Raw genomic sequence first — 27,384 nt, forward strand, 5'->3', positions numbered from 1 at the left:
GGGGGCTGAGACTTTCCCGCTTGTGAACGGTTCTGTCGGCCACCCATTTGAGGTTGGGTCTGGCGTCCGTCAGGGCTGTCCTCTGAGCCCCTTGCTGTACGTGTTTGCCATTGATCCTTTCCTTAGGAGGATTGATGGTGGACCTATGGCAGGGGTCAGGATGGATCGGGCGGTGCCGGAAGCCACCCTCAGGGTGGCAGCGTACGCTGATGATGTCACCGTCTTTGTGTCCTCGAGGGGGGAGGCAGAGTACGTGATGGCAGAGGTGGATCACTACTCGGAAGCATCCGGGTCCGGCATCAACTGGGATAAGTGCGAAAGTCTCTGGTTAGGAAGGGGAGATCCTACATTTAGTCTCCCGGACACCCTTCCAGTGCCCCAGGACTCGGCTAAAGTTCTTGGCATCAAATTTGGCCGGGGAGATTACCCCATGCAAAATTGGGTGGTCAGGCTCGATGGTGCCACTCAGAAGGTGGCCCAGTGGAAGGGTTGGTCTTTGACCCTTCGGAAAAGGGTTAACCTGATCAAAACATACCTGCTCCCTTTATTCATCTACCTGGGCAGCGTATGCATTTTGCCAGAGCCTCTCTGGACCCGGGTCTACAACCTGTTCTTCCTAATGTTGTGGGGGAACAGGTTGAACCTTATTAGGAGAGATGTTACATACCGCACGAGGAGACTAGGGGGGTTATCTATGGTCAACCCCGTGGTGTTTCTCATAAACACCTTTGTTAAGATCAACATAGGCAACCTCTGGCAAGAGAGGGCTCCTCCGTGGGTATTCTCCTGTTGGGGATGGCTTCGGCCTTTCTTCCAGGAATGGGAGACAGGAGGGCGAGTGAAGGACCTTCGCACGCCGCACGGGCATCTTCCGGCTTACGCTACCGTGGTTCTGAAGGTGATACGCCGGTGGGGTCTGGGGATGTGGGAGATCAGAACTCTGTCGAGGAAACTCCTCGATAAGAGTGTTCTGTTGACCCATTTCCAGAAGCCCCTGGCGCTCAAGGACTGCCCAAGTCGGGACCTGGAGGGAAGGTTACGTTTATTGAATTCAGACAGGATCCCCTTGAAGTTTTGGGACTTGACTTGGCGCTGTTTCCATGGGAGACTGTATGTAAGGGGCAACTTGAAGAGCAGGCCTCTGGTGGATAGGGGTTGCCCCCGCCAGGAGTGCAGCAACGTATTGGAAAGCATGGAGCATTTCCTGCTTCAGTGTCCCTTTAATACAGAGGTATACAATCGGGTGGGAGCCTCCATTGGTTGGCCCAGGTTGGCACGCCTCTCGTATGCGGAATGGGTCTATGGGGCATTCAGGGACCTTGGTGGCAGGGACCGGTGCACTTTATTCTTAGTCAGCCTAGTGGTCAGGTTTCACATTTGGAATGCACGGTGTCTAGTTTCGACAGAAGAGAAAATCCTCCCCGCGGATGAGGTGAACAGAAACATCCTGGGTGACCTGGTGAAGGTGCGCTCTCTGGATTATGAGAGGCTGGGCACGACTAAGGCCTCTCTCCTATGGAGAGGGTTTGTCTTTCGTTAGGGACAGTTTTCTTATTGTTAGGGTCTTTTTAGGGACAGAATAGGGAGAGGTAGGGACAGTTTCTCTGAGGGTAAGTTTTTAGGGAAGGAGTAGGGACAATATAGGGACAGATTAACTATAGGGATAGTTTTTCTCTATTTGGTGCCCGTCTTATCATATCCAGTCCTTGTGGAGGGCTGTGTGTGACACTAGTAGAGTTTTTGTTTTCGGTCAAAGATGAAGTATGTACGGCTGCAGGTAACTGAACCTTAGGCTTTCGGGTATTAATATGTAGTGTTGGTTTGTAGTTGTGTAGTATAAGATATGTTATACGTTTTGTTTCGTTTATAGGGTTAGGGGTTATAGATAGGTTGGGTGGGGGCTTATTGGGGGGAGGGGGGGATTTATGCCTCAGCCGTAGCTTGACACGTCCCGGACAATAAATATTGGGCACGGACTGTTGGTGCGGGCGTGGCCCTCAGGCTGCGGCGGGCAGGGCGTGTATTCTGGTGCAGCTTGCTTCGTCCTGGACATAGACATTGAGCACGGACTTGGGATGCAGGCGTGGCTCCCAGGCTGCACCATAGGGGGTTTTTTGGGGTGTGTGGTGGTTTGGTCTGGTTATAGGGTTAGTTTAGGATTATGCAAGGTTCTATTCTTTAGGTGGCGGGCAGCACAAAAAATAAAAATATAAAAATTGAAAAACTATTTAAAAAAAACAACCCAAAAAAAGGGTATTGGGTTGTTCTTGTTGTTGTTGTTATTATTATTATTATTATTATTATTATTATTATTATTATTATTACTACTATTACTTTTTGTTGTAAGTATTATTATTATTATATAATTGTTTTGGCTGGAATTTCAGTTATTAGTCATATTTTCTTTCTTCTTTTTGGGATTTCTGGCTGGATCCTGTGAGTTAGGGATGTTTTCTCACATGCGGATATATTGTTATATGTAGTATGTAGCGTATATGTATTGGTGAGGATGAGTGAGTGTAGTTTTGGAGTGCAGGTTGGTGTAGTGTGCGGTGTGTATTGTTTGGACCAGATGGACCTTTTGCTTTTGCCCCTTTGTCCTGCAGTAAGGCAAAGTCCAGTTAACACAAGTGATGATTTGGTTTTGCTTTATGTTTGTCTTATGCCAAGTGAGCGATATTTATGTTCTGTTTATTGTTATGTTTTTCACTTTTATAATAAAAAAGATCTACAGGATGTAACTCAGGAGCAGTACAGGATATGTAATGTATGTACACAGTGACTCCACCAGCAGAATAGTGAGTGCAGCTCTGGGGTATAATACAGGATGTAACTCAGGAGCAGTACAGGATAAGTAATGTATGTACACAGTGACTCCACCAGCAGAATAGTGAGTGCAGCTCCGGAGTATAATACAGGATGTAACTCAGGAGCAGTACAGGATAAGTAATGTATGTACACAGTAACTCCACCAGCAGAATAGTGAGCGCAGCTCTGGAGTATAATACAGGATGTAACTCAGGATCAGTACAGGATAAGTAATGTACGTACACAGTGACTCCATCAGCAGAATACTGAGTGCAGCTCTGGAGTATAATACAGGATATAACTCAGGAGTAGTACAGGATAAGTAATGTATGTACACAGTGACTCCACCAGCAGAATAGTGAGCGCAGCTCTGGAGTATAATACAGGATGTAACTCAGGATCAGTACAGGATAAGTAATGTACGTACACAGTGACTCCATCAGCAGAATACTGAGTGCAGCTCTGGGGTATAATACAGGGTGTAACTCAGGAGCAGTACAGGATAAGTAATGTATGTACACAGTGACTCCAGCAGCAGAATAGGGAGTGCAGCTCTGGAGTATAATTCATGATGTAACTCAGGATCAGTACAGGATAAGTAATGTATGTACACAGTGACTCCACCAGCAGAATAGTGACTGCAGCTCTGGAGTATAATACAGGATGTAACTCAGGATCAGTACAGGATAAGTAATGTATGCACACAGTGACTCCACCAGCAGAATAGTGAGTGCAGCTCTGGAGTATAATACAGGATAATTAATGAATGTACACAGTGACTCCACCAGCAGAATAGTGAGTGCAGCTCTGGAGTATAATACAGGATGTAACTCAGGAGCAGTACAGGATAAGTAATGTATGTACACAGTGACTCCACCAGCAGAACAGTGAGTGCAGCTCTGCAGTATTATACAGGATATAACTCAGGAGCAGTACAGGATAAGTAATGTATGTGCACAGTGACTCCACCAGCAGAATAGTGAGTGCAGCTCTGAAGTAAAAGTATATTGAAAAGCTATATTCACCCTTGCAATTAACATTACAACTCTCGGTATTGTAAAATCTTTTTACAATTTAGGGCATGGTACGTTCAGACTTATAGTTCCACAACTGCAGCCTCAAGTGTGATATGTCATAACTCTTAAAGATATAATATCTGGGCGGTTATAACTAGAGCCAGGCATCTCAATCATTGCTGAATGACAAGTGACAAGTTTCTTCCTGAACACCATGACTGCCAGGAGTTGGGAGATTGATCACGACCTCCAGGGAGGAAGCTAATACATAGCAGGAGATACAAAGAAGAAGAGTGAAAGTGATACCGCCGGGGGCTCATACTGTATTGGCTATCAAATCAAAATGTCCATCACTGAGCAGTAAATAAGGTGCCCATCACAGTGCGTAAGTAGTAATTACACCGTATATGGTGCACACATTCCCAGCATAGATGGGCCGCACGCCACATGCTTCACGTGTCCTTCTAAGTCCCATCTTTAAAGATTCGAAGGTACCAGACAAACGGGAGCGCAAGAGAACCAGTATTGAGGGGCACAAAGAGAGTACTATCATTTGGAGGGACAGGGGCAGAGAGGAGGTAGAGCTGGAATGTAGGGACAGAGAAGAGGAACAAATAGATTGCAGGAGCACAGAGGAAGCACGATTAAATCGTGGGGGAACACAGGATGCACAATCAGATTGTGGGGCACAGAGGAGGCACAATTAGATTTTGAGGGTGTAGAGGAAGCACAATTAGATTGCAGGGCCACAGAGGAGGCACAATCAGGTTGTGGGGGCACAGAGGAGGCACAATTAGATTGCAAGAGCATAGAGGAAGCACAATTAAATCACGGGGGGGAACAGAGGATGCACAACTAGAATTTGGGGGTGTTGGGGAAGCACAATTAGATTGTTGAGCATGGAGAAAGCACGATTAGATTACAGGGTCACAGAGCAGTCACAAGTAGATTGCAAGAGCATAGAGGAAGCACAATTAAATTGTGGGGAACAGAAGGGGCACAATTAGAATTTGGAGGTGTAGAGGAAGCAGAATTAGATTGTGGGGGAATAAAGAAAGTACAGTTAGATTGTGGGGGTGTAGATGAGGCACAATTAGATTTTGCGAGCATAGAGGAGGCACAATTAAATTGCAGGGGCACAGAGGAGGAACAATTAGATTACGAGGCACAGAGGAAGTAAAATTAGATTACGGGACCAGAGAAGCGGCACAATTAGATTGCTGGAACACAGAGAGACAGCGTTTTAAACCAAGAGATGAAGTTGTAAGTTACAAGCTAAACTTTTGCGCATGGCCCATAAGACTTTATCTCACTCCTAGTAATAGCAGACCAAAAATGCAAAATCCCAGGTATTTCTAGATGCGGCACCGGGACACAAGGGTTATCATTGCTGTCTATGCAAAGCTTATCCGTTCACATAAATTTACCCTGGCCCGTCTGATTTCCTCTGATGGTTCAAAAAAAGTCTAGTAAGTTAATTGACTTCCTATAAAATTGCCCCAATGCGTGAGTGAGCCTGTGGTAGGGAAATTAGATTGCAAGCTCCGCTGGGACAAGAATTGATGTGAAGGAATAAATTCTCTAAATGTCACTGTATGTTACTGCTACTGCGATGTAAATAATCATAGCAATAACGGAATACACAGTCTGCTCCCCGTGCCCCATGGTGGGCCCGTAATAGAAAAATTAACCCCTTGGGTGCTGTTACAGATCCTAATTACTATCTGTGCAATTATTGGACTTTCTGAATGCTAAAAATGTATTAAGCTCAGTACAAAAAATATGCATTTATTCTGAACATTAGTGTATAGGGGGATAGTTTACAATAGGGACAAAAACTGAAATCACTGCGTTTGGAAGTGGTTATCAATTTTAAGTTCTTAAAGAAAGCCATTGTTTAAAGGGGTGGTACAGGATAAGAGAAACATGGCTACTTTCTTCTAAGAACAATGTGACACCTGTGTAAAAGTTGTATGTGGTATTGCAGTTTTGTTCCGTTCAACACAAACCTTCTCTTTTCCTGGCATGTTGAGAACAAAACTCAAATTTCTGAGCCTGCTGTTTATGCAAGTGACCGCCATGTCTTCTGCCAGTGCCCAAAAAGACTCAGGAGAGTTGGGGCTGAGTTTCCTGCCTGAAACACAGATAGAGCAAGAAAACTTCTCTCAAACCGCTGTAGCGAGGATGTGTTACATGCTGAGAGATGACGTTGTTGTATTGTTGGATCGTGTACAGTTAATGGACTTTGCTACAAAGCCCGTGTACATTCAAGATGGCACCCAACCATCTTGTTCTTCTTCTCCTCTACATAATGTTCCCGCCACAAAGTTCACACTAGTCGTTCCCTGCCAAGAAGTTCCCGTCTTGGCTACAGTAAAAGTAGGGGGGAGGACAACCTCCACTGAGGAACTCTGGTGCAAAAGTCAAGATTGCCCCCAAAAGGAGGAGTCTTCTGCTGCAGAGGGAGTTCCCGTATTAACGTCAACCATCAAGATTTGCTTGTACCAGAGGAAACCAATGATTTTACCCTGGATAATCATCCATCAAGAGAACTAGGTGACCTGAGCGGCAATACCCTCTGGGTGGCGTCCCTTTGTCTGAGACTTCGAGGATCCTGGGGTGAGAATACACTTCCACTCCCGTGAATAGTTGCACCTGTGAGAGTTACGTAGGCCACTGACAGGACCACCTGGGCAGAGAAAAGACGCTGACCAGATTTCTTGCAAGAAAATTATGGAGCAGCTGCTGGGACACTGTTCAAGGAACCTTTTATCTCCTGAGCGGACTGTAGAGGTAAAGGTCTGGGATCTCGACAGTCCCTCGTCTCTAGCCTCTTTGGGGGTCAGCCGATGGTGTAGCCTGCCCACTTCCACCGGCTGGACTACCGATTCTGAGATGGACGATCCGATTTCCGCTAGGAGCGTGATCCCGCCCAGGCGCGCTTGCTGCTGAGCAACATTAAGAAAATTGGCTCTTTATGTAAAGGCTCATTTAGACACAATGATTATCACTCAAAATTCACTCAAAAGCAGTCTTCTGAACGATAACCGTTTTGTCTAAATGTGCCCATCTCTCAGTTTACAGTTCTGTTTGAAAACCATCGTTCTGCAGAACAGTTGATAAGCAGGACCGCACACTGTGTTCTGCCCGGGGAGAGCTGATAATAGCTGATAACATTGTATCAGCTGTTCTCAGCTGACAGCCAGGCCCGCAGATCAAAGGAATGCAATCAAGGAACAGTGGGTGGTCTGTTCCTTGACTACAGCTCCCAGTGGCTCACACACTACTACTTGGTACTAATAGGCATTAGTACCAAGTAGTAGTTTTCGCAAGCCATCTTTTGAGCGGTCATTTTTGCAGTGTAAATTCACCCTATATGCCATGCTTGGTACCCTCAAGAATGGAATTAACCTCAACCCGGGATTCTTACATAAGTGGAAAATATGAAAGGTCTGAAGTAGTTCAAAAGGGATGTCCTTTTCCCAATAATAATTTTTTTCCCGTTCTTTAAAACTTCATAAAAATTCAGAACTTGACTTGTAATAATGTTGCCATCCAATAGGTGGTGCTGCATTTCCTTCCCTGTGCAGGTTGAAGTAGAGATAAGACACATCATAAAACTGGCCTGAGCTCAGTGGACTGATTTACGATTTATGTCTCGGCTCAGTTTGTCTGTTGTTTTAGCTTTTGAGTGCAAAACGGTCTCAAATTTCTGTGTGTGAACATTTATTTAGATCAGAAGGAATGTGTCCTCCTCCCCTCTGCATCTGTATGTTATAATTATGTGCCATCCAAACTAGTTTCATTCATTAGCCTGACGAAGGGGGTGAGATATGCCCGAAAGCTCGCTGTAACATCATGTAATTTTGTTAGCCATTAAAACGTATCATATCTACAAGATGACTTGGTTTCTCTCACTGAGAACAATCACACACTGCACTCTAAGAGACACCTCTGTTTCCCAGTTAAGCCCTTTTTAAATACAAGGACTAAAAAGTTTATTGTTCCCTCATGCATAGCTTGATATGCAAATTTTTGTCATGCATGATATTGCATTTACTGTGAAAAATTGTTGTGTAATGTTTTAAAATGTAAGATAATGTGCCGGAGGAGTAACCAAGTAATAGTATAAGTAAAACTTTTCATATGCTAATCAAGAGCTCCTGTTTAAATTTGACCGTGCGAATGTCGTGAATGCTAAACGTGTATGTATGGAGGTCTAGTCCCCTGCCCTGCGTCTTCTGTGCGAGTGCCTGTCTACTGTCCTAGCTGTCCCAGTAGGTGAAGCGTCCTTTTTTTCCCTCATTCTGTAGTCCTGGGATAGGGAGATATTAACTTAAGCTGCCACTCATAACAATGTTTCTTCAGAGAAAGTAATGGTCATTCCACTTGTCTCTTATTTTTCCTGCAGTCACCCTTCTCTATTCTCCAGTACTGCATCAACATTTTTTTCTTTTTTCAGAGGAAGTGATGGTCATTCCACTTGCCTCGTATTTTTTTGTCTTTGGGGAGAAGAGTTATGCATGTGCCCAGAGGAGATGAAGTAATCCATCGACACTGGAACTCCATAGCCGAAAAGACAAAGGTATTGCTAGTTCAGTAGGCAAATGCCATTCAAGGTGGGTCTATAATTGACCTGTTGGGAGTGGGTGGAAGCCCGCTAAGGTCCTTCTTCTGCTAGATGCTGAGCATTTTCTTCCTGCTGCTGCCATTGGCTCTGCTTTGCATAGCACAGTCAACAGGAGAGGCTAGGATATAAATTGGGTCTCCCAAGTCAGTTGCCTAGTGGCAGGAAGCAAGTGGAAATTGGGTCTTTCAAGTCAGCTCGGGAGGAAGTACGGATATTTCCTGGAATGGTGAGGAGACAGAGGGTCGGGGGGCTCCAAGGACCTCCTTGTGTTAGGATTACATTGGAGTTCACGATATGTTAATTTATGTCATGCATGTTTGTAATAAAATGGCTGCTGTGGCCAAAATTATCCAAAAGGAAGTGGTGTATGTCATTATTGGGACACGGAGGTGGGTGGAGGTGAGAAAGGTTCAAGGCTACAGCTTAGAGAACGACTGCGTTATACCCGGGTAACACAATTAAAACAAGGACAGTGCTCCAAGGTCAAAAAGTAAAAATGTCAAAGGCCAGGCTCACATGAGCGTAAGATTATCGCGTATTGCAAAGTACGAGTGTGTGCTAAGCGATAATTTGCAGGCGAATACACTGCTTTACACTGTTTCAATCACATTTGCATGTAAGCATTTCACAATACGCCGGCACAATAAAGAACGCAGTATTGTCTATTTTGCCACATATTTTGCTCGTGAGAGACCATTGTTCTCTAGCAATTGCATTGTATACGAGTGCTGTGTATACACGTCGTTGCCATGACAGCATGCGTGAGATACGCTGTCACTGTTGGTACAATATTGCTGCCATACACCATGATAGGCCGGCTCACCGCCACCTCCACAGCGGAAAAACCCTGCGTGACTCATGGTGTCACGCATACGCCCGTGTGAGACGGCTTTAGGCATCTATTGCTGAGACTTCTTGTGTGCTTTAACCTTTTCCTATTGGATTCAGGATTTTCAGCGTAGTCTCTTTGTGCATGATTATTATTTGTGCAGCTTTATGTCACTTTACTCCTTTTGTCTCTGTGGTATCATGTAGTGTCGGAGTAGTCATTGCTTGGATTATTATGGGGGTATTAACCCTTTCCAATCCGCTGTCTGACGTCTTAAGACATTATGATTTAAGGCTGTACAGCTCCGATGTTGGAAGACGACCGTTGGGTTCTCTTACTGTATATTGCCAGCCTCTCTGCTGTCAGAGCCTATCCAACGTGTCACCTCATGCACTACTGGCTTTAGCCAGCAGATAGCGCTGTCGTATAACGGCAGAAAGAGTAAGCCCCCTAGGAAAATCAGGATTAGTGATGAGCGAGCATACTCGCTAAGGGCAATTGCTCGAGCGAGCATTGCCCTTAGCGAGTACCTGCCCCCGCTCGAGAGAAAAGGTTCGGGTGCCGGCGCGGGTGACAGGTTAGTTGCGGCAGTGAGCAGGGGGAGCGGGGGGAGAGAGGGAGAGAGAGATCTCCCCGCCGCTCCCTGCCCGCCGCCGGCAGCCGAACCTTTTCTCTCAAACGGGCAGGTACTCGCTAAGGGCAATGCTCGATCGAGTAATTGCCCTTAGCGAGTATGCTCGCTCATCACTAACCAGGACACAAATTGGATTTGAAAGGGTTAATGTTTGACCTGTCGTTCTGCCACGTCGTACTAAGAGGCCCTGGTGGGACGGGACGAGTGTTTTTAACCAGTTTTGAAATAAAGTTTTCATCCTCTTTTCGGACTTGGATATTGCTGGATATTTGGCATTCATTGATTCAGTCTTGGAACCGACAGCGGTTGCATCCGGGCACGGAGAATCCAAACTCTGTATCGGGGAGCTGACCGGTTCCTATTATGTAGAAAACAATGTATCGTGCCATAAAAATGTTGAAAGGAACGACTCAAAATGAGCATAAAACCACCTCCAGCACGTCTGCGGCGTAACGACAGCAGAACTTCAAATCGTTGGGCGAGTATCCGCTCACGCCTTCTGCTCAGAAATCCCACCAGCCCCGACCTCTCCCGTTACGACTATAATTCCTTTATTCTACTTAAAAATGCATGCAGAGAATTCGACAAAAGCAGTTTACACAGAAACTATTTAACAGGATTAGAAGCGACTCTGTGAAGTGGATTCTCAAAAAAAAAATTTCTTCTTTGATGGCACAACACACGAATTTTTGCTTTTATACGGCATTTATCAACCTCGACTCGGTGAATAGTTGCTGAGTCTCTCGTACATGTAAGAACTGGCAGTTTTCGAGACACTAATCCAATAATAGTCGCTTCTTTCGTTTAAGATTTGTCAAAGGAGGCTGATATTTTAAGGAACGTTGTCACTTGCTGAGATGAACAATGGCCGGAGTGAAACAATCGACAAAAGTGTGATTAAGGAAGGAGGGCGGGAGAAGATGGCAGCCGCGCCGCCCTGGAAGGAAACGTACTGATGTGCAGGATCGGGGGTCTAAGAGGCGGGGGGGGGGGGGGGTTCATGTATTGATTACAGGGAAATGATTGGTTTTATAGATTAATAGTACAATTACCAGAGGATTGTCGCCGACCATCGGACACTTTAATAGATGCAGGAGGGCGAGTGAGTTGTCGGCATTACACTCTGGATTAGCGAGCGTCTACAGTCTGGCGAAGGGAGAGAACGGAATTTTTGAGTTCTCTTCTCTAGTGAAGAGTATGGCGACCGGCTCTAGTACGCATGCATCTAATAGTCGCTCATTATTCGGCTCTGCCCTCTGAACTGGGCACACCCACGCTTATCCCAGCCACGCCCCTTAAAGGGGCGCTACCTCTAGAGACAGATGCATGGAAACTTGACAACAATAATCTTTATTGTTTATAGTGCCAATATAGTCCACAGCACAAATCAGATATTACATAGAGATCCACACATTGAGCACAGCAGCAATCACTTATCCGACTCCTGGATCGGTCCAATGGTATGATGTCACGCCTCCGCTCGGGTTGGATCAAGCAACTGCTCCAAAGAGAGTAACATAATCATATATTCAAAGGCAGCATCCACGGCAATCCATTTAAATAAAAGGAACTTTATTCCATGTTGGTCCCACAAGCAGCAATATACAGATGCAGCAGATCAGCAAATGACACAGCCACACTTCGATCAAGCCTTGACAAAGATCTGCTTGGATATTACCTACAGTATTACACTAGTAATAGATGTGAAGGCCCTGCTTACAAGAGCTTACAATCTATAAGGGAAATAGGGGGGCACAAGAGCTTACAGTCTATGAGGGAATAAGGGACACAAGAGCTTACAGTCTATGAGGAAATAGGGGGACACAAGAGCTTACAGTCTATGAGGAAATAGGGGGGCACAAGAGATAACAGTCTATGAGGGAATAAGGGACACAAGAGCTTACAGTCTATGAGGAAATAGGGGGGCACAAGAGCTTACAGTCTATGAGGGAATAAGGGACACAAGAGCTTACAGTCTATGAGGAAATAGGGGGACACAAGAGCTTACAGTCTATGAGGAAATAGGGGGGCACAAGAGATAACAGTCTATGTGGAAATAGGAGAGACACAAGAGCTTACAGTCTATGTGGAAATAGGAGAGACACAAGAGCTTACAGTCTAGGAGGAAATAGGGGGACACAAGAGCTTACAGTCTAGGAGGAAATAGGGGGACACAAGAGCTTACAGTCTAGGAGGAAATAGGGGGGACACAAGAGATAACAACAGTCTATGAGGAAATAGGGGGGCACAAGAGCTTACAGTCTATGAGGAAATAGGGGGACACAAGAGCTTACGGTCTATGAGGGAATAGGGGAAAACAAGAGATAACAGTCTATGAGGAAATTGGGGGACACAAGAGCTTACAGTCTATGAGGAAATAGGGAGACACAAGAGCTTACGGTCTATAAGAAAATAGGGAGACACAAGAGCTTACGGTCTATGAGGGAATAGGGGAAAACAAGAGATAACAGTCTATGAGGAAATTGGGGGACACAAGAGCTTACAGTCTATAAGAAAATAGGGAGACACAAGAGCTTACGGTCTATGAGGGAATAGGGGAAAACAAGAGATAACAGTCTATGAGGAAATTGGGGGACACAAGAGCTTACAGTCTATGAGGAAATTGGGGGACACAAGAGCTTACAGTCTATAAGAAAATAGGGGGACACAAGAGCTTACAGTCTATGAGGAAATTGGGGGACACAAGAGCTTACAGTCTATGAGGAAATAGGGGAACACAAGAGCTAACAGTCTATGAGGGAATTGGGGGACACGAGCTTACAATCTATGAAATTATAGGGGGCACAAGAGCTTACAGTCTATGAGGGAATAAGGGACACAAGAGCTTACAATCTATGAGAAAATAGGGGGGCACAAGAGCTTACAGTCTATGAGGTAATAGGGGGAAACAAGAGATAACAGTCTATGAGGAAATAGGGGGACACAAGAGCTTACAGTCTATGAGGAAATAGGGGGACACAAGAGATAACAACAGTCTATGAGGAAATAGGGGGGACACAAGAGCTTACAGTCTATGAGGAAATAGGGGGACACAAGAGATAACAGTCTATGAGGAAATAGGGGGGACACAAGAGCTTACAGTCTATAAGGAAATAGGGAGACACAAGAGCTTACAGTCCATGAGGAAATTGGGGAACACAAGAGCTTACAGTCTATGGGGAAATAGGGGGACACAAGAGCTTACAGTCTATGAGGAAATAGGGGGGACACAAGAGCTTACAGTCTATGAGGAAATAGGGGGGCACAAGAGCTTACAGTCTATGAGGAAATAGGGGGGGCACAAGAGATAACAACAGTCTATGAGGAAATAGGGGGGACACAAGAGCTTACAGTCTATGAGGAAATAGGGGGGATACAAGAGCTTACAGTCTATAAGGAAATAGGGAGACACAAGAGCTTACAGTCTATGAGGAAATAGGAAGACACAAGAGCTTACAGTCTATGAGGAAATAGGGGAACACAAGAGCTTATAGTCTATGAGGAAATAGGGGAACACAAGAGCTTACAGTCTATGAGGAAATGGGGGACACAAGAGCTTACAGTCTATGAAAATATAGGGGGACACAAGAGCTGACAGTCTATGAGGAAATAGGGGGACACAAGAGCTTACAGTCTATGAGGAAATAGGGGAACACAAGAGCTTATAGTCTATGAGGGAATAGGGGGACACAAGAGCTTATAATCTATGAGGAAATAGGGGAACACAAGAGCTTACAGTCTATGAGGAAATGGGGGACACAAGAGCTTACAGTCTATGAAAATATAGGGGGACACAAGAGCTGACAGTCTATGAGGAAATAGGGGGTCACAAGAGCTTACAGTCTATGAGGAAATAGGGGGACACAAGAGCTTACAGTCTATGAGGAAAGAGGGGGACACAAGAGCTTACGGTCTATGAGGAGATAGAGGGACACAAGAGCTTACAGTCTATGAGGAAATAGGGGGGCACAAGAGCTTACAGTCTATGAGGAAATAGGGGGGCACAAGAGCTTACAGTCTATGAGGAAATAGGGGGGCACAAGAGCTTACAGTCTATGAGGAAATAGGGGGGCACAAGAGCTTACAGTCTATGAGGAAATAGGGGGGCACAAGAGCTTACAGTCTATGAGGAATTAGGGTGACACAAGAGCTTACAGTCTATGAGGAAATAGGGGGGCACAAGAGCTTACAGTCTATGAGGAAATAGGGGGGCACAAGAGCTTACAGTCTATGAGGAAATAGGGGGGACACAAGAGCTTACAGTCTATGAGGAAAGCGAGGGACACAAGAGCTTACAATCTATGAGGAAATAGGAGGGACACAAGAGCTTACAGTCTATGAGGAAATAGGGGGACACAAGAGCTTACAGTCTATGGGGAAATAGGGGGACACAAGAGCTTACAGTCTATGAGGAAATAGGGGAACACAAGAGCTTACAGTCTATGAGGAAATAGGGGGGCACAAGAGCTTACAGTCTATGAGGGAATAGGGGGGACACAAGAGCTTACAGTCTATGAGGAAATAGGGGGGCACAAGAGCTTACAGTCTATGAGGAAATAGGGGGGCACAAGAGCTTACAGTCTATGAGGAAATAGGGGGGACACAAGAGCTTACAGTCTATGAGGAAATTGGGGGACACAAGAGCTTACAATCTATGAAAATATAGGGGAACAGAAGAGCTTACAATCTTTGAGGAAATAGGAGGCACAAGAGCTTACAGTCTATTAGGAAATAGGAGGGACACAAGAGCTTACAGTCTATGAGGAAATAGGGGGGCACAAGAGCTTACAGTCTATGAGGAAATAGGGGAACACAAGAGCTTACAGTCTATGAGGAAATAGGGGAACACAAGAGCTTATAGTCTATGAAGAAATAGGGGGGCACAAGAGCTTACAGTCTATGAGGAAATAGGGGGGCACAAGAGCTTACAGTCTATGAGGAAATAGGGGGGCACAAGAGCTTACAGTCTATGAGGAAATAGGGGGACACAAGAGTTTACAATCTATGAGAGAATAGCGGGAGACACAAGAGGTAGCCGTGCTTGTTCTGTACAGTGGTCGGCCATCTTGCATATAGACAGGGCAGTATACATAAAGCTGTATGAGCCGCACAGCAGCCGCTATCCGTCTATGTGCAGATTTCAGGTGTATTAGGATGTGGGGGGGGAGGGGGGGGGCGGGATACTGCTGGATGATGGGATCCGATTCTGAGGGGGAATATAGTAGAGGGGTAAACAGAGAAGAGTTAGACTAGAGGATGTTGTAATGGGCCAGAACAATGGGGCCCCTCCATAACTGTATGCATGCCTTTGTCTATGTAATGTCAGTGTCTTCTGTGTTGCATGATTGATGTGTATTGCATAGCTGCAGCACTGATAGAGTTAACTCTCTGGTATGTGAGATGTCTGTCTGGAAATGTATCGTTTCATGTTGTGAGTTGGTGGTCACCTGACCATGCAATATATATGTTATAGCAAGGAGTTAAGAGAGTGAGAGTTCTGGTCTGGACCTGCAAGAGAGTGGAGGTGGAGAGGTCCACAAGGGAGTCACACAGGCACCTTCAGTCCTATGTGGCTCAGAATGGAAGAGGCTGAGAGATAACCAAAGCCTACCCTGGGGCAACTTCACCCAGGAGATGCCAGTGTCACCCTTGGACACGGAGGGAGAGAGAGAGTGAGCGAGAGAATGAGGAGCCGCCATGCAGCGCACCCCTCTTTTCCAAATGTGAGTGTTGACTGGTAGAGTGCTGCCGGGATCAGGACCCACAGATAACAGGACTGGGGTTCCTCCTGTTCACCCGTGACACCCCCCTGTCACACCACTTTGAAGTTTGCACTGAGTTTTCCTGCTGGTGTGTATTTTTAACTTATTGCAAGTAAACAAACTTCACCGACCGTTCCCCGGTTTGGTTCAGAAAGTTAAATCCCATGTATGTAGACTCTTTATTACCAACATCAACTGGATTTACTGCAGAGGATGGAACGGTGGCGTCACGCGTGACAAAAAGGAATAAGGTAATCAATTACTGGGTTTCCCTGTTTTAATAGCCTGCCCTCGGCCCTTGGACATGTCTCTGATTGCCCTCTACCCCGCTGTCTCCTAGGCTGGGGCCCGCTCCTCGGATGCTGCAATGTGATCGGCCTCCCTAAAGACATGTGTTTTTTGGGTTTGTTTAAAACTGTGGTGTTGGGGATTAACTTGATTGTCTGTGGTAGAGCATTCCAGAGACCTGGTGCAGCTCAGAAGAAGTCTTAGAGATGAGATTAAGAAATTCGGATTAAGAAAGATTTTAGTGTAAAGTCAGTAGCAGAGTGTAGAGCATGAGGATGCTAGACGTAGATGAAGAAGGAGATACAGGATGGTGCAGCACTCTGGAGAGCTTTATGGGTCAGAGTGATGAGTTTGAATTGTATTCTAAAGTGGATAGACAACTAGTGCAGAGACTGGCACAGGGTGGAGGCATCAGTGTAGTGACTGGTACAGAGTGAAGCTAACAGTGTAGTGACTGGCACAGGGTGGAGGCATCAGTGCAGTGACTGGTACAGAGTGAAGCTAACAGTGTAGTGACTGGCACAGGGTGGAGGCATCGGTGTAGTGACTGGTGCAGAGTGGAACTATCAGTGTAGTGACTGCCACAAGGTGGAGGCATTGGTGTAGTGACTGCCACAGGGTGGAGGCATCGATGCATTGACTGCCACATGGTGGAGGCATCAGTGCAGTGACTGCCACAGGGTGGAGGCATTGGTGCAGTGACTGGCACAGGGTGGAGGCATCAGTGTAGTGACTGGCACAGGGTGGAGGCATTGGTGTAGTGACTGCCATAGGGTGGAGGCATCGGTGTAGTGACTGGCACAGGGCAAGCATCAGTGTAGTGACTGGTACAGAGTGGAGCTAACAGTGTAGTGATTGGCAAAGGTTGGAGCTAACAGTATAGTGACTGACACAGGGTGGAGGCAGAGGCGTTACTAAAAACTTCTGGGCCCCAATGCAAAACCTGTAACAGGGCCCCTCAACTATAATGCTTTATTCATTGTACTGGGCTCCCTATATGGAGAAGAGAGGCCTTATGGGCCCCCTAAGACCCATGGGCCCGGGTGCAACCGCATCGTCTGCTTCCGCTTTAGTTATGCCTCTAGGTAAAGTCACCGGTGCAGTGACTGGCACAAGGTGGAGGTATCAGTATAGTGATTGGCACATACTAGAGGCATCAGTGCAGTGACTGGCACAGGTTAGAGGTAGCGATGTAATGACCGGTGCAGGGTGGAGGAAGCAGTGTAGTTACTGGCTTAGGGTGGAGACATTCTTATATGACAGGAAGATGCGACAATGAAGTCACTGATACAAGAAGTCATGAAAATCAGAACATGCAGAAGGTAAAACTTATAGGAACACTCTGGGTAAAACCGTAGAACTGATACATTGCATCAGATTTACTAATACTGGGGCACATCTATCATCTACTGTAGTATACATTTTTGTGGGCCTATGCCAGGCTCCGCCCTTCTTCACTACATGGGTGGAGCCTAGTATTAGTGGGCATGCTTGATTGTGACCTGCCACATTTTCTATAATATGTGCCAAAAAGTGACCTACCATATAGCAGACACCTGCGGCAGCTCAGAGTTGGCTTAGGTTTTCATCTGGCACACAGAAGCTTGCACCTCTTAATGCATTTATTGCAGGAAGACTGGCACAGTTTATTTACATTGGCATCTGAAATGTGGGTAAGACCTGTATTTTGTGCTCACATTTTGGAGTCATTTTCAGTGTGATGTACTGGAATTTAAGCCACCCCCCTCCTTTCATCTAAGCCACCCCATTTCATCAGTCACCCCCATTTAATCGAAGCCACGCCCCTTTAATTTAAGCCGCACGCGTTGATCTACGCTTTTGAAAACTCTGCAGTGAGAAGCAAAAAGTATCTAAAACACATCATAAATCTGCCACATTTTTGCACATACTAATTTTAGTGCATCTGTATCTCAGGCCGGTTCCACTTAGCGTTTGCAGTAAAATGCCACTTTTTTTATAGCGTTGTTCAGCTCATTTTTATGTGCAGTTTTTTGGCCAAATCCATTGTTGTCAGATGTTGTAATAAAGTGAGATATAAAATACGCCGCGTACAAAGTATTTTGGGTTGCAGTGTTTTTCTGACCTTTTTGGGTCAGCGGTGTTTTTGGTTTTTGCACGCCGCGCACATTGGGTAAGACGCCTCTTATTTATCGTCCAGTAAACCAAGATCAACAAACGACGACATTCAGCATTAATAAAACATAAATAGCAGAAGATCAGAAGCGGCGAGTTCTTCCAAGCAACTTATAATCAAGTGCGAGCAGCAGAAAGTCTTGGTGACCAAAGCTCCGCACCTCGAGCCTGGGTGGTCTGTGCTCATGGGGTCAACTTCCCTCCTTAATCGCCATATCTGCAGAAAACCAGATTTACTGTAAATATTCAGCCAACGCAAAGCCGAAGGCAGAAGAGAGTTCCAATGTCATTCCTATGCATCACACATCCCGCCAATGTACACAGCTATGACTAAAGTGACCCTGTAGATGGGCGCCCTTCTCATGTGTTGTGTTCACCGTGTTCACGTGTAATAATAACCGCTACGAGCGCGGGGACGCGGAGCGGTGTTCTGGCAGCGGAGGAGCTCAGTCTTCTGGGCCTTTCAGCTTCCGGGGAAGAGGCCTACGGTTAGTAGTAGAGAATTATTAGTGAAAGCAGGATGTTAGGCCTAGGGCTCAGCTCTTAGGCCTGTGCGGATATAGGTTAACCACAGGTGTGGTGGATCAGTCCAAGGAGGGCTTCCTCAGCCAAGTCACACATACTGATACAGAGGCCAGGCTTACTAAAACGTTCATCGGGAGGGCCCATCAGGAAACACCCCAGGCTGGGATCCAACAGGGAGGTAGGCATATGGCCACAGGCCATCGGGCTTTGGGTACATCGTAGTCTCAAGTCCTGTAGCTCTCTGGTCAATGAATGTTGGGAGCCCATGGTTGCTGACCAACGGCTTGTCTTTACTTGATAACTGTACAACAAAGTACAGGATAGTCTTTCTTCAAGAGGGCCCGGTGAAACGTACAATCAGATCTGCACCGATGTCGATTCCGTTCTCCTGATAAGTCACTTAGTGTCCGTAGGACAGATATGAATAGCAGAACTCAGAACTCCCGTAAGGACTAACCTCATGGATGACAGGGGCTGCACCCTTTCTACAGTCCCGAGTGCTCCTGTGATTTCATCTCTCGTTAGTGCGCTCCTCACCTCTCAGCTACCACCAAACTGCTGCCCACGTCACCTGATCCTCACCGGCACACGGTCACCAAGCCAAGTCCCTCTTAAAGGCACATTTACTTGAACACAACAAGCGTTACTAACTGAGCATAATATGCAATGTTTACGACATGGGGAAAGTTAAGGAAACTCTACCCCAACCCTCCTTACGCGAGTACTCCATACACTGCTCCACCTGTGGCACCCGGCATGGGGGTTATACATTTACAGAATGGGGGAAGCACAGAAGGGACTCTATTGCTTCGCTAACTGCAACAGTAGGCTCCACTGCTCATTGGACGCTATACCTGTACTCTTCGCTGCTCCAAATACGGTGCGCTACTTGCCTTGAGGCCGTTATTGTATTTACACACAAGTGAAGTAACTCGCTGGCCACCTTGTTGCCTTTCACAGTTGGAAGTAAACTTTTTCAAGCAAAGAGACTGTTCCAAGAGTTCTTCATTTGTCAGAGCCTTCCCAACAATACGGGCTCCACCTGTCCGTCCATTTACATCGGACCTGTATGTGCCTTTTTGTGGGGACACCTGGGATTCCACGGCCCAGATAGGACAGCAGGCTTTATACCCTTTTGCAGCCATCTGTTGCCCCCATGCCCACCCCTGCCAGTTTGGCCCATCCCCGGACTATGCTGCAACACTTCGAGAAAAACTTATGAATCTCTCTGGTGGGATGTCATCTACTGGCATGCAAGGAAGAGTTATTTCTTGTAAAGGGTCCTGCTTGGGACCTGAACTTGCAGTCTTGCTGAAGGATCAAAGAGTAATTGTAACAATTAAGCTCATGTCAGTTAATGAGATTCAAATTTGTCATATGACCATCCCATTACAAGGCATGGAGCTATTAGGGGAGCAGTGGGAACTTAAAATGGTCCTGGAAAAAAATCTGAAAGTAGCCTTGTGTTGTAGGTAGGTCCAAGTTACTAGTAGGCAGAGCCAATACAAGTAGGCGGGGCGATCAAAATGTTATGTACTGTATAGCCACATTACTGGTAGATGGAGCCTAGGAAGATTGTATAGAAAGTGTGTAAGGTTGTGGTACTGGCCCTTTAAATTATCTGCCTTCCTCCCTTTGTCTGTGTCTGCCCTTTTCTAACAGGTGTATTTCAAGTGTTCCATCTTGCATCAAACCTAATACAGCCACAGTGAGCCAACTGTAGTGCCCTGGGTACCAGCATCTGCCCAGATGCTTATGCCAGCCCTGCCTGACCAGACCGGCCCCTAACCCAACAGGCCTACTGGGATTTCTCCCTGTAGATCCTATGACCAATTCACCCCAGGAAGCTGTAGAGGGTGCAGAGTAGCAATCACACCTGGGCCTTATTGCCTATCAGGGCCCAATGGTACCTCAGCCACATGTTATAAGTAGCACATGATAAGTGGGGGGCGTGTTATAGACTTTAAATTGGAGGCTATGAGCTTCTGCTGTTCCCAGGGAAACCTATGAAATGTTATGTGGCATGTCAGGGGCATGTGATTTATCGTTGTTCCTAGGTAATAAAGCCCTTGACTAGTTGCACCAGGTGTGCTTGAGACAACAGCTGATTTATAAATGTGGTCTCTGATGAGGGATTCCATTCAGGGGGTTGCAGCAGTCCGTAAAAGTGGTATTTTAGGGAGAATCTGGAGAAACCGCTCGTTATATTAGTTGTGTTGAGCTATTTAAATTGTTCTTGTTTGATTGATTTTTTTGTAAACAGCTGAAAGTTTGCAGATTTGGCAAATAAGCCGAATTTCTAATGAGGGTTGACTAATTTTGATTGCAATTGCATAGTAAGAGATTAAGCAGCGCGGAATTCTGGACCGTTCAACAAAAGGCGAAGTGTAAATGCGGAATATCCGACTATCAGGACACGACGATAGATGACAGGACTGTTAGATTTATTCCCACCGTCATCCAAAAAACTCTCCGGCTGAACAAATATTCAAAGGCCGAATGACAAAAAATGAAAATGTCTTTCCCTTTGCCGGGCGAATCCTTTCTGGAAGGTACAAGTGACACATAATACGGCGCCGACCGGGGGGGTTTAATGTAATACAAGAAAAGCTGAATAAAAGACCAACATGTCTCTCCATCTGGACCCGAAGCCCTTGTGATCAGAGGACTTTACTGGCTTTAGGGATTAAACACTACGACACATCTGTCAGATTATTATGTAAAAAGGACTCCTGCGCTCGGCGGCTCCGGCGCGGCCTACATGTAATTACTTAAACATGATGCTATTATATCGCTGCACCAAAACTACTCACACGAACGAGGAGCCGCAGCGCAGGGAACTCATCATCTCACAACACGGAAGAGGAATAGATTTCATTATGTGGCACATCTTTGTAGTAAATATTCATAATACGAATACAGCAGGGCTGAGTTTGTCGGATGCAGCAGGGCTGAGTTTGTCGGATGCAGCAGAGCTGGGTTTGTCGGATGCAGCAGAGCTGGGTTTGTCGGATGCAGCAGGGCTGAGTTTGTCGGATGCAGCAGGGCTGAGTTTGTCGGATGCAGCAGGGCTGAGTTTGTCGGATGCAGCAGGGCTGAGTTTGTCGGATGCAGCAGAGCTGAGTTTGTCGGATGCAGCAGGGCTGAGTTTGTCGGATGCAGCAGGGCTGAGTTTGTCGGATGCAGCAGAGCGGAGTTTGTCGGATGCAGCAGGGCTGAGTTTGTCGGATGCAGCAGGGCTGAGTTTGTCGGATGCAGCAGAGCGGAGTTTGTCAGATGCAGCAGAGCTAAGTTTGTCAGATGCAGTAGAGTTGAGTTTGTCGGATGCAGCAGAGTTGAGTTTGTCGGATGCAGCAGAGCCGAGTTTGTCGGATGCAGCAGAGCCGAGTTTGTCGGATGCAGCAGAGCCGAGTTTGTCGGTTGCAGCAGAGCTGAGTTTGTCGGTTGCAGCAGAGCTGAGTTTGTCGGATGCAGAGTTAAAATTGTTATTTGGCAGATGGATTTTGATATAATGAAAAAGAAGTGGACTGAGATTGGTCTGGGCCACCACTTAAAAAACTGCTCAGGCCCAGGGGTGTCCCAAGCCTTCATGCAGCCTGACGCAGATTCCACCTCCAGGAAAAAAAATCCTACTCATTTTACAGGCATTGAAAGCTCCAACAGACAATACTCAACATGTATTTAAACCACTGAGACTGATCTGAAGTGACAGAGTAGGGTCCCTCTACATGGGATGACGCAACCAACAGTCGGCACCACGATAGTAACTCCTGTACTTTCATACAAGTACAAGGATCGCTCAGTGAATGGAGGTGAAGCGGCTCCATTCACTGCAAACACAAATGAACGACTGCCTATTGTCATTTCTATGCCTGCAGAAACTGAACGATGAAAAATTCTGTGTTAAAGGGCCCTCATAGTGGCCCCAGAAGTAATAGTGACCCCCCCTAGTGGCCCCAAAAGTAATAGTGACCTCCTCATAGTTGCCGCAGTAGGTATAGTGACTCCCTAGTGGCTCAAGTAGTAATAGTGACCTCCCCATAGTAGCCCCAGTAGTATTAGTGACCCCTTTAGTGGCCCCAGTAGTAGTGATCCCCCCTAGTGGCTCCAATAGTGATGCAGCGTTAAAAAAAACAACTGTGTGGGAGCCCTTAGTGGCCTCAGTATTTATAGTGACCCTGCTAGTGGTCTAGTAGTAATGGTGACCCCCATAGTGGACCCTGTAGTAATAGTGACCCTGCAAGTGAGCCCAGTAGTAATAGTGACTCCAGTATAAATAGTGACATTAGCAGCCCTAGTAGTAGTAGTGACCCCATTAGTGGATGCAGTAGTAATAGTGACCATGTTAGTGGCCCAGTAGTAATGGTGACCCCCCATTAGTGGACTCAGTAGTAATAATGACCCCCATAGAAGACCCAGTAGTAATACTTACCCCACTGTAGTGGCTCCAGTAGTAATAGTGATCCCCTTAGTGGCTCTAGTACGAAACAGGGTAGTAATAGTGGCCCCTGTTATTGGCCCCAGTAGTAATAATAGTAATAATCTTTATTTGTATAGCAACAACTTCTAGGCCTATGGGGAACACAAACAATACTAAAAATTATAGAAAGTACAAGAGTTACATGTGGTATTCAATTTGGAAACAAAGGGAGTGGGGGTGATACAGAAGATACAGGGGCAGGTATTGGAGCAAGGGGGAATACAGCAATGCGATACTGTGATATACAGTTTTTAAGACACAAACGGGGTGGGGGTAGTAGAGGTTTGGGGCCGGAAGTGTACATGATAGGCAGAAGTGAAAAGCCGTAGGGAGGGGCAGTGGGCGTATTGTGGGAATGGGGGATTAGATCAGGAGGCTTGGCATGCTACTTTGAAAAGGTGCGTCTTTAAGGTGCGTCTAAAGTCCCGTGCTTCCAGAATTTACCCGGATGTTTTGAGGTAGAGCATTCCAGAGGACGGTGCTGCTCTAGAGAAGTCCTGGAGGCGAGCATGTGAGGTTCATATTAGAGGGGCGTTTAGTCTGAGTGTGTTAGCGGATCGGAGTGTGCAGGCTGGATGATGTACAGACAAGAGGGAGGCGATGTACGTTGGCGTGGCGCCATAGAGAGTTTTGTAGGTGAGGGTGAGGGGCTTGAATTGAGTTCTGTAGAGTCTGGCCAGCCAGTGCAGTGACTGGAATATTGGAGAGGCGTCTGACGGCTGGATAGGAGGACGAGTCTAGCATTTAGTATGGATTGGAAAGGGGAAAGTCTGGGGAAGGCCAATGAGCAGTGAGCTGCAATAGTCGAGTTGGGAATGGATGAGGGTGACAACGAGTGTTTTTAGCTATCTGTGGTGAGGAATGGCCAAGGACCCCAACAGCGAGAGGGAGCAGAGAAGAGATAGAGCTAGACATTGAAAGGTGACGCTGAAAGAGTGGTCAGAGAGGTAGAAGAAGAACCAAGAGAGAGCAGTGTCCTTTAGGCCGATGGAGCGTAGCATAGCAAGGAGGAGGCCGTGGTCAACAGTGTCAAATGCAGAAGAGAGGTCAAGGAGGATTAGTAGTAATCGCCCTTGAATTTGCCGTCATCAAGTCATTTGCTACTTTTGTGAGGGCGGTTTCGGTCGAATGTAGGGGGCGGAAGCCGGACTGGAAGGGATTGAGGAGAGAGTTATCAGAGAGAAAACGTGTAGACCAGGCATTCAGGTAGTTTGGAGATAAGGAGAGGTTAGAGATGAGTCGGTAGTTGGCGACATCGGTATGGTCAAGGGTTTCTTTAGCAGAGGGGATATGATGAAGTATTTGAATGAGGACGGGAAGGTGCCAGAGGTTAGGAAGAGGGTGCAGATGGTGGTAAGGTGGGTAATGACTGCCGGGAAAAGAACCGGAGGAGGTGAGAGGGAAGAGAGTCACTAGCGCAGGTGGTGGGGTGAGCCACGGAAAGCAGTCTGGAGACTTCTTCCTCTGTCATTGGTTCTAGTGTAGATAGTGAAGTGAGTGATGGATGCAGTGCTAAAGAAACCGGGATCAGGGCTAGCCGTGTAATATTTGGAGATTTCTTTGCAGATGTTTTCGATTTTTTCTTTGAAGTTGGCAGCTAGTTCTCCAACACTCAGATCCGTCACAGAGGCCTGTTCGTGGGGCGGAGGATGGAGTGGAAGGTATTGAAGAGTCGTTTGGGGTTGTGGGATAGTGAAGAGACAAGGAAGGTGAAATAAACTTGTTTGGCGTGGTGGAGGGCGAAGTTGTAGATCGAGTGGTAAAAGTGACTGCGTTAGTGGCCATAGTAGTAATCGTATCCCTGTCAGTGGCCCAGTAGTAATGGTGACCCTCATTAGTGGATCCAGTAGTAATAGTGACCCCGTTAGTAGCCCCAGTAGTAATATTGCTCCCGTTAATGGCCTCAGTAGTAATAATGACCCCCATAAATCTTCACAGTGTTATAGACAGACTTGTCATTCACGAGACTAGGAAAGCTGGATATCTGTCTGACGGCCATTAGGGTTTTCCATGCAGCTTCACCAGAAAGAGATGCAGCTGAATAAAGTGTTCACAAACCTGACAGCAGATGACAACTCACTGAACTGTTTCCACTGGTGATGGGAAGGCACTTTAAAGGGAAAGTGGTGACAATTACATCAAGATTAGGCAAAGCCTCCATATTTACAGTGTTGACCCTTATTGTCCAAGTCTTCTGCTCTTTGCCCCCCGGGATGCTGGATATCAGCTTCTGGGCCAAATCCTGACTGATGACAATCCATACCTCCTAATCAGTGATTGGAGGTTATCACAATTTATATGTTTCTGTTGGTCCAGCTGCTTTTTGAGGATTGACCACTGGTTCTCAATGAGATAAGATCTAGGGAGCTTCCTGGCCATGGACCCAAAATGGCCATGTTTTGTTCATGAAGCCACTTAGTTATCACTTTTGCCTTCTGACACGATGTTTCATCCTGCTGGAAAAGGCATTGTCCATCACCAAATTGCTCCAGGATGGTTGGGAGAAGTTGCGCTTGGAGGAAGTTTAGATCCCATTCTTTATTCATGGCGGTGTTCTTAGGCTCCCTTGGATGGACAGACTACCCATGAATGGTCTCAGGATGCTTCACTGTTGGCATGACACAGGACTCATGGTAGCTCACCTCTTCTTCTCCGGACAATTATTCTTTCAGATATCCCAAACAGTCTGAAGGGGCTTCATCAGAGAAAGTAACCCCCGTCCTCTGCAGTCCAATCCCAGTACTTCTTGCAAAATGTCAGTCTGTCCATTGTGTGTTTCTTGAAGATAAGTGACTTCTTTGCTGCTCTTCTTGACACCCAGATGGCCTCTAGAAGCCTTCGCCTCACTGTGCAGATGCACCAACACCCGCCGGCTGCCCCTCCAAAGCGAGCTCTGCACTGGTAGCTGAATCCTCTTCAGGAACATCCTTCCACTTGATGGATTTTCTTGGATGCCCTGAAACCTTCTTCACAGCAATTGAAGGTCTTCATGATCTGATAAATGGTTGCTTTAGAGGCAATCTTACAAGTAGCAATGTCCTTGCCTGTAAAGTCCTTTTGATGCAAAGCAATGATGACTGCATGTGTTTCCTTGGAGGTAACCATGATTAACAGAAGAAGACAATGATTGCAAGCAGCACCCCCCTTTTAAAGCAGCCAGTCTGTCCTTTACTTCAATCAGCATGGCGGAGTGATATGAGCTGCCTCGTTCTCATTAACACCTTCTCCTGAGTTAATAAGAAGACCGCTGAAATTATGTTAGCGAGTCATTTTGTGGCAGCGCTCAAATTCCATGAAAATGGGGGGGGGGGTTGTCGTTAAGTTTATTTTCATGGCAAAGATGACTTTACAATTTATTGCAATTCATCTGATCACTCTTCATAATAATCTACAGTAACTACCACTATAAAAACTGAAACAAAAAAACAACATTTGTGTCGGTCTACAAACTTTTGGCCATGATTGTAGAATAAAATAGATGGTGGTCACAGCTTACTCCCCCCTCCCAGGTCACAGAGCATGTCCACAACACTCCCCAAAAGAAGTCTATAGGTGATGGTCACAGCTCCCCCCCATCCGTGTACAGGTCACAGAGCATGTCCACAACACTCCCCCATAGAAGTCTATAGGTGATGGTCACAGCCCCCCCCCCCTCCGTGTACAGGTCACAGAGCATGCCCACAACACTCTCCCATAGAAGTCTATAGGTGATGGTCACAGCTCCCTCCTCCCCCTCCATGTACAGGTCACAGAGCATGCCCACAACACACTCCCATAGAAGTCTATAGGTGATGGTCACAGCTTCCCCTCCTCCCCCTCCATGTACAGGTCACAGAGCATGCCCACAACACTCTCCCGTAGAAGTCTATAGGTGATGGTCACAGCTTCCCCCCTCCCCCTCCATGTACAGGTCACAGAGCATGTCCACAACACTCTCTCGTAGAAGTCTATAGTTGATGGTCACAGCTCCCCCCTCCCCCTCCGTGTACAGGTCACAGAGCATGCCCACAACACACTCCCATGGAAGTCAGTGGGTGCCCTCCTGTTCATTTTTTCTATGACCCATGAGGCTGCTGTAAAATGGGCATACGTCAATCTCATATGACAGCAACAGTCAGGTAAGACCTGGACTAAAGACAGAGATGAGAGGAAGACCGCCTTTCCCCCACTTATATTTGAGGCTGAGGGAGGTAGTGGGTTAATGGGAGGCCATGTTAGTTTGCAGTGGAAGAGTTAGTGAGTGAAAGGGAATGTTGGT

General features: G+C 46.4%; 1 protein-coding gene across 1 annotated transcript; it reads right to left on the minus strand.

Moving 5' to 3' along the window:
• Positions 1-21,551: 21,551 nt before the first annotated feature.
• LOC136620323 (coiled-coil domain-containing protein 8 homolog) lies at positions 21,552-25,505 on the minus strand. The gene is made up of 2 exons (XM_066595021.1): positions 25,390-25,505; positions 21,552-22,101 (listed from the first exon to the last, which is right to left on the minus strand). Exons 1-2 carry the CDS (start codon positions 25,503-25,505, stop codon positions 21,552-21,554), a joined length of 666 nt encoding a protein of 221 aa, XP_066451118.1.
• Positions 25,506-27,384: the final 1,879 nt, after the last annotated feature.

This window comes from Eleutherodactylus coqui, chromosome 3, assembly GCF_035609145.1.
Source record: "Eleutherodactylus coqui strain aEleCoq1 chromosome 3, aEleCoq1.hap1, whole genome shotgun sequence".
Lineage (NCBI taxonomy): Eukaryota > Metazoa > Chordata > Amphibia > Anura > Eleutherodactylidae > Eleutherodactylus > Eleutherodactylus coqui.

Excerpts from the sequence above, each read along its gene's own strand:
- LOC136620323 (XM_066595021.1), bottom strand. The coding sequence starts at position 25,505 with ATGGCCAGGAAGCTCCCTAGATCTTATCTCATTGAGAACCAGTGGTCA. Across the intron at positions 22,102-25,389 it reads CTCCAATCACTGATTAGGAG|CTCTGCTGCAACCGACAAAC; the intron begins GTATGGATTGTC and ends CGACAAACTCAG.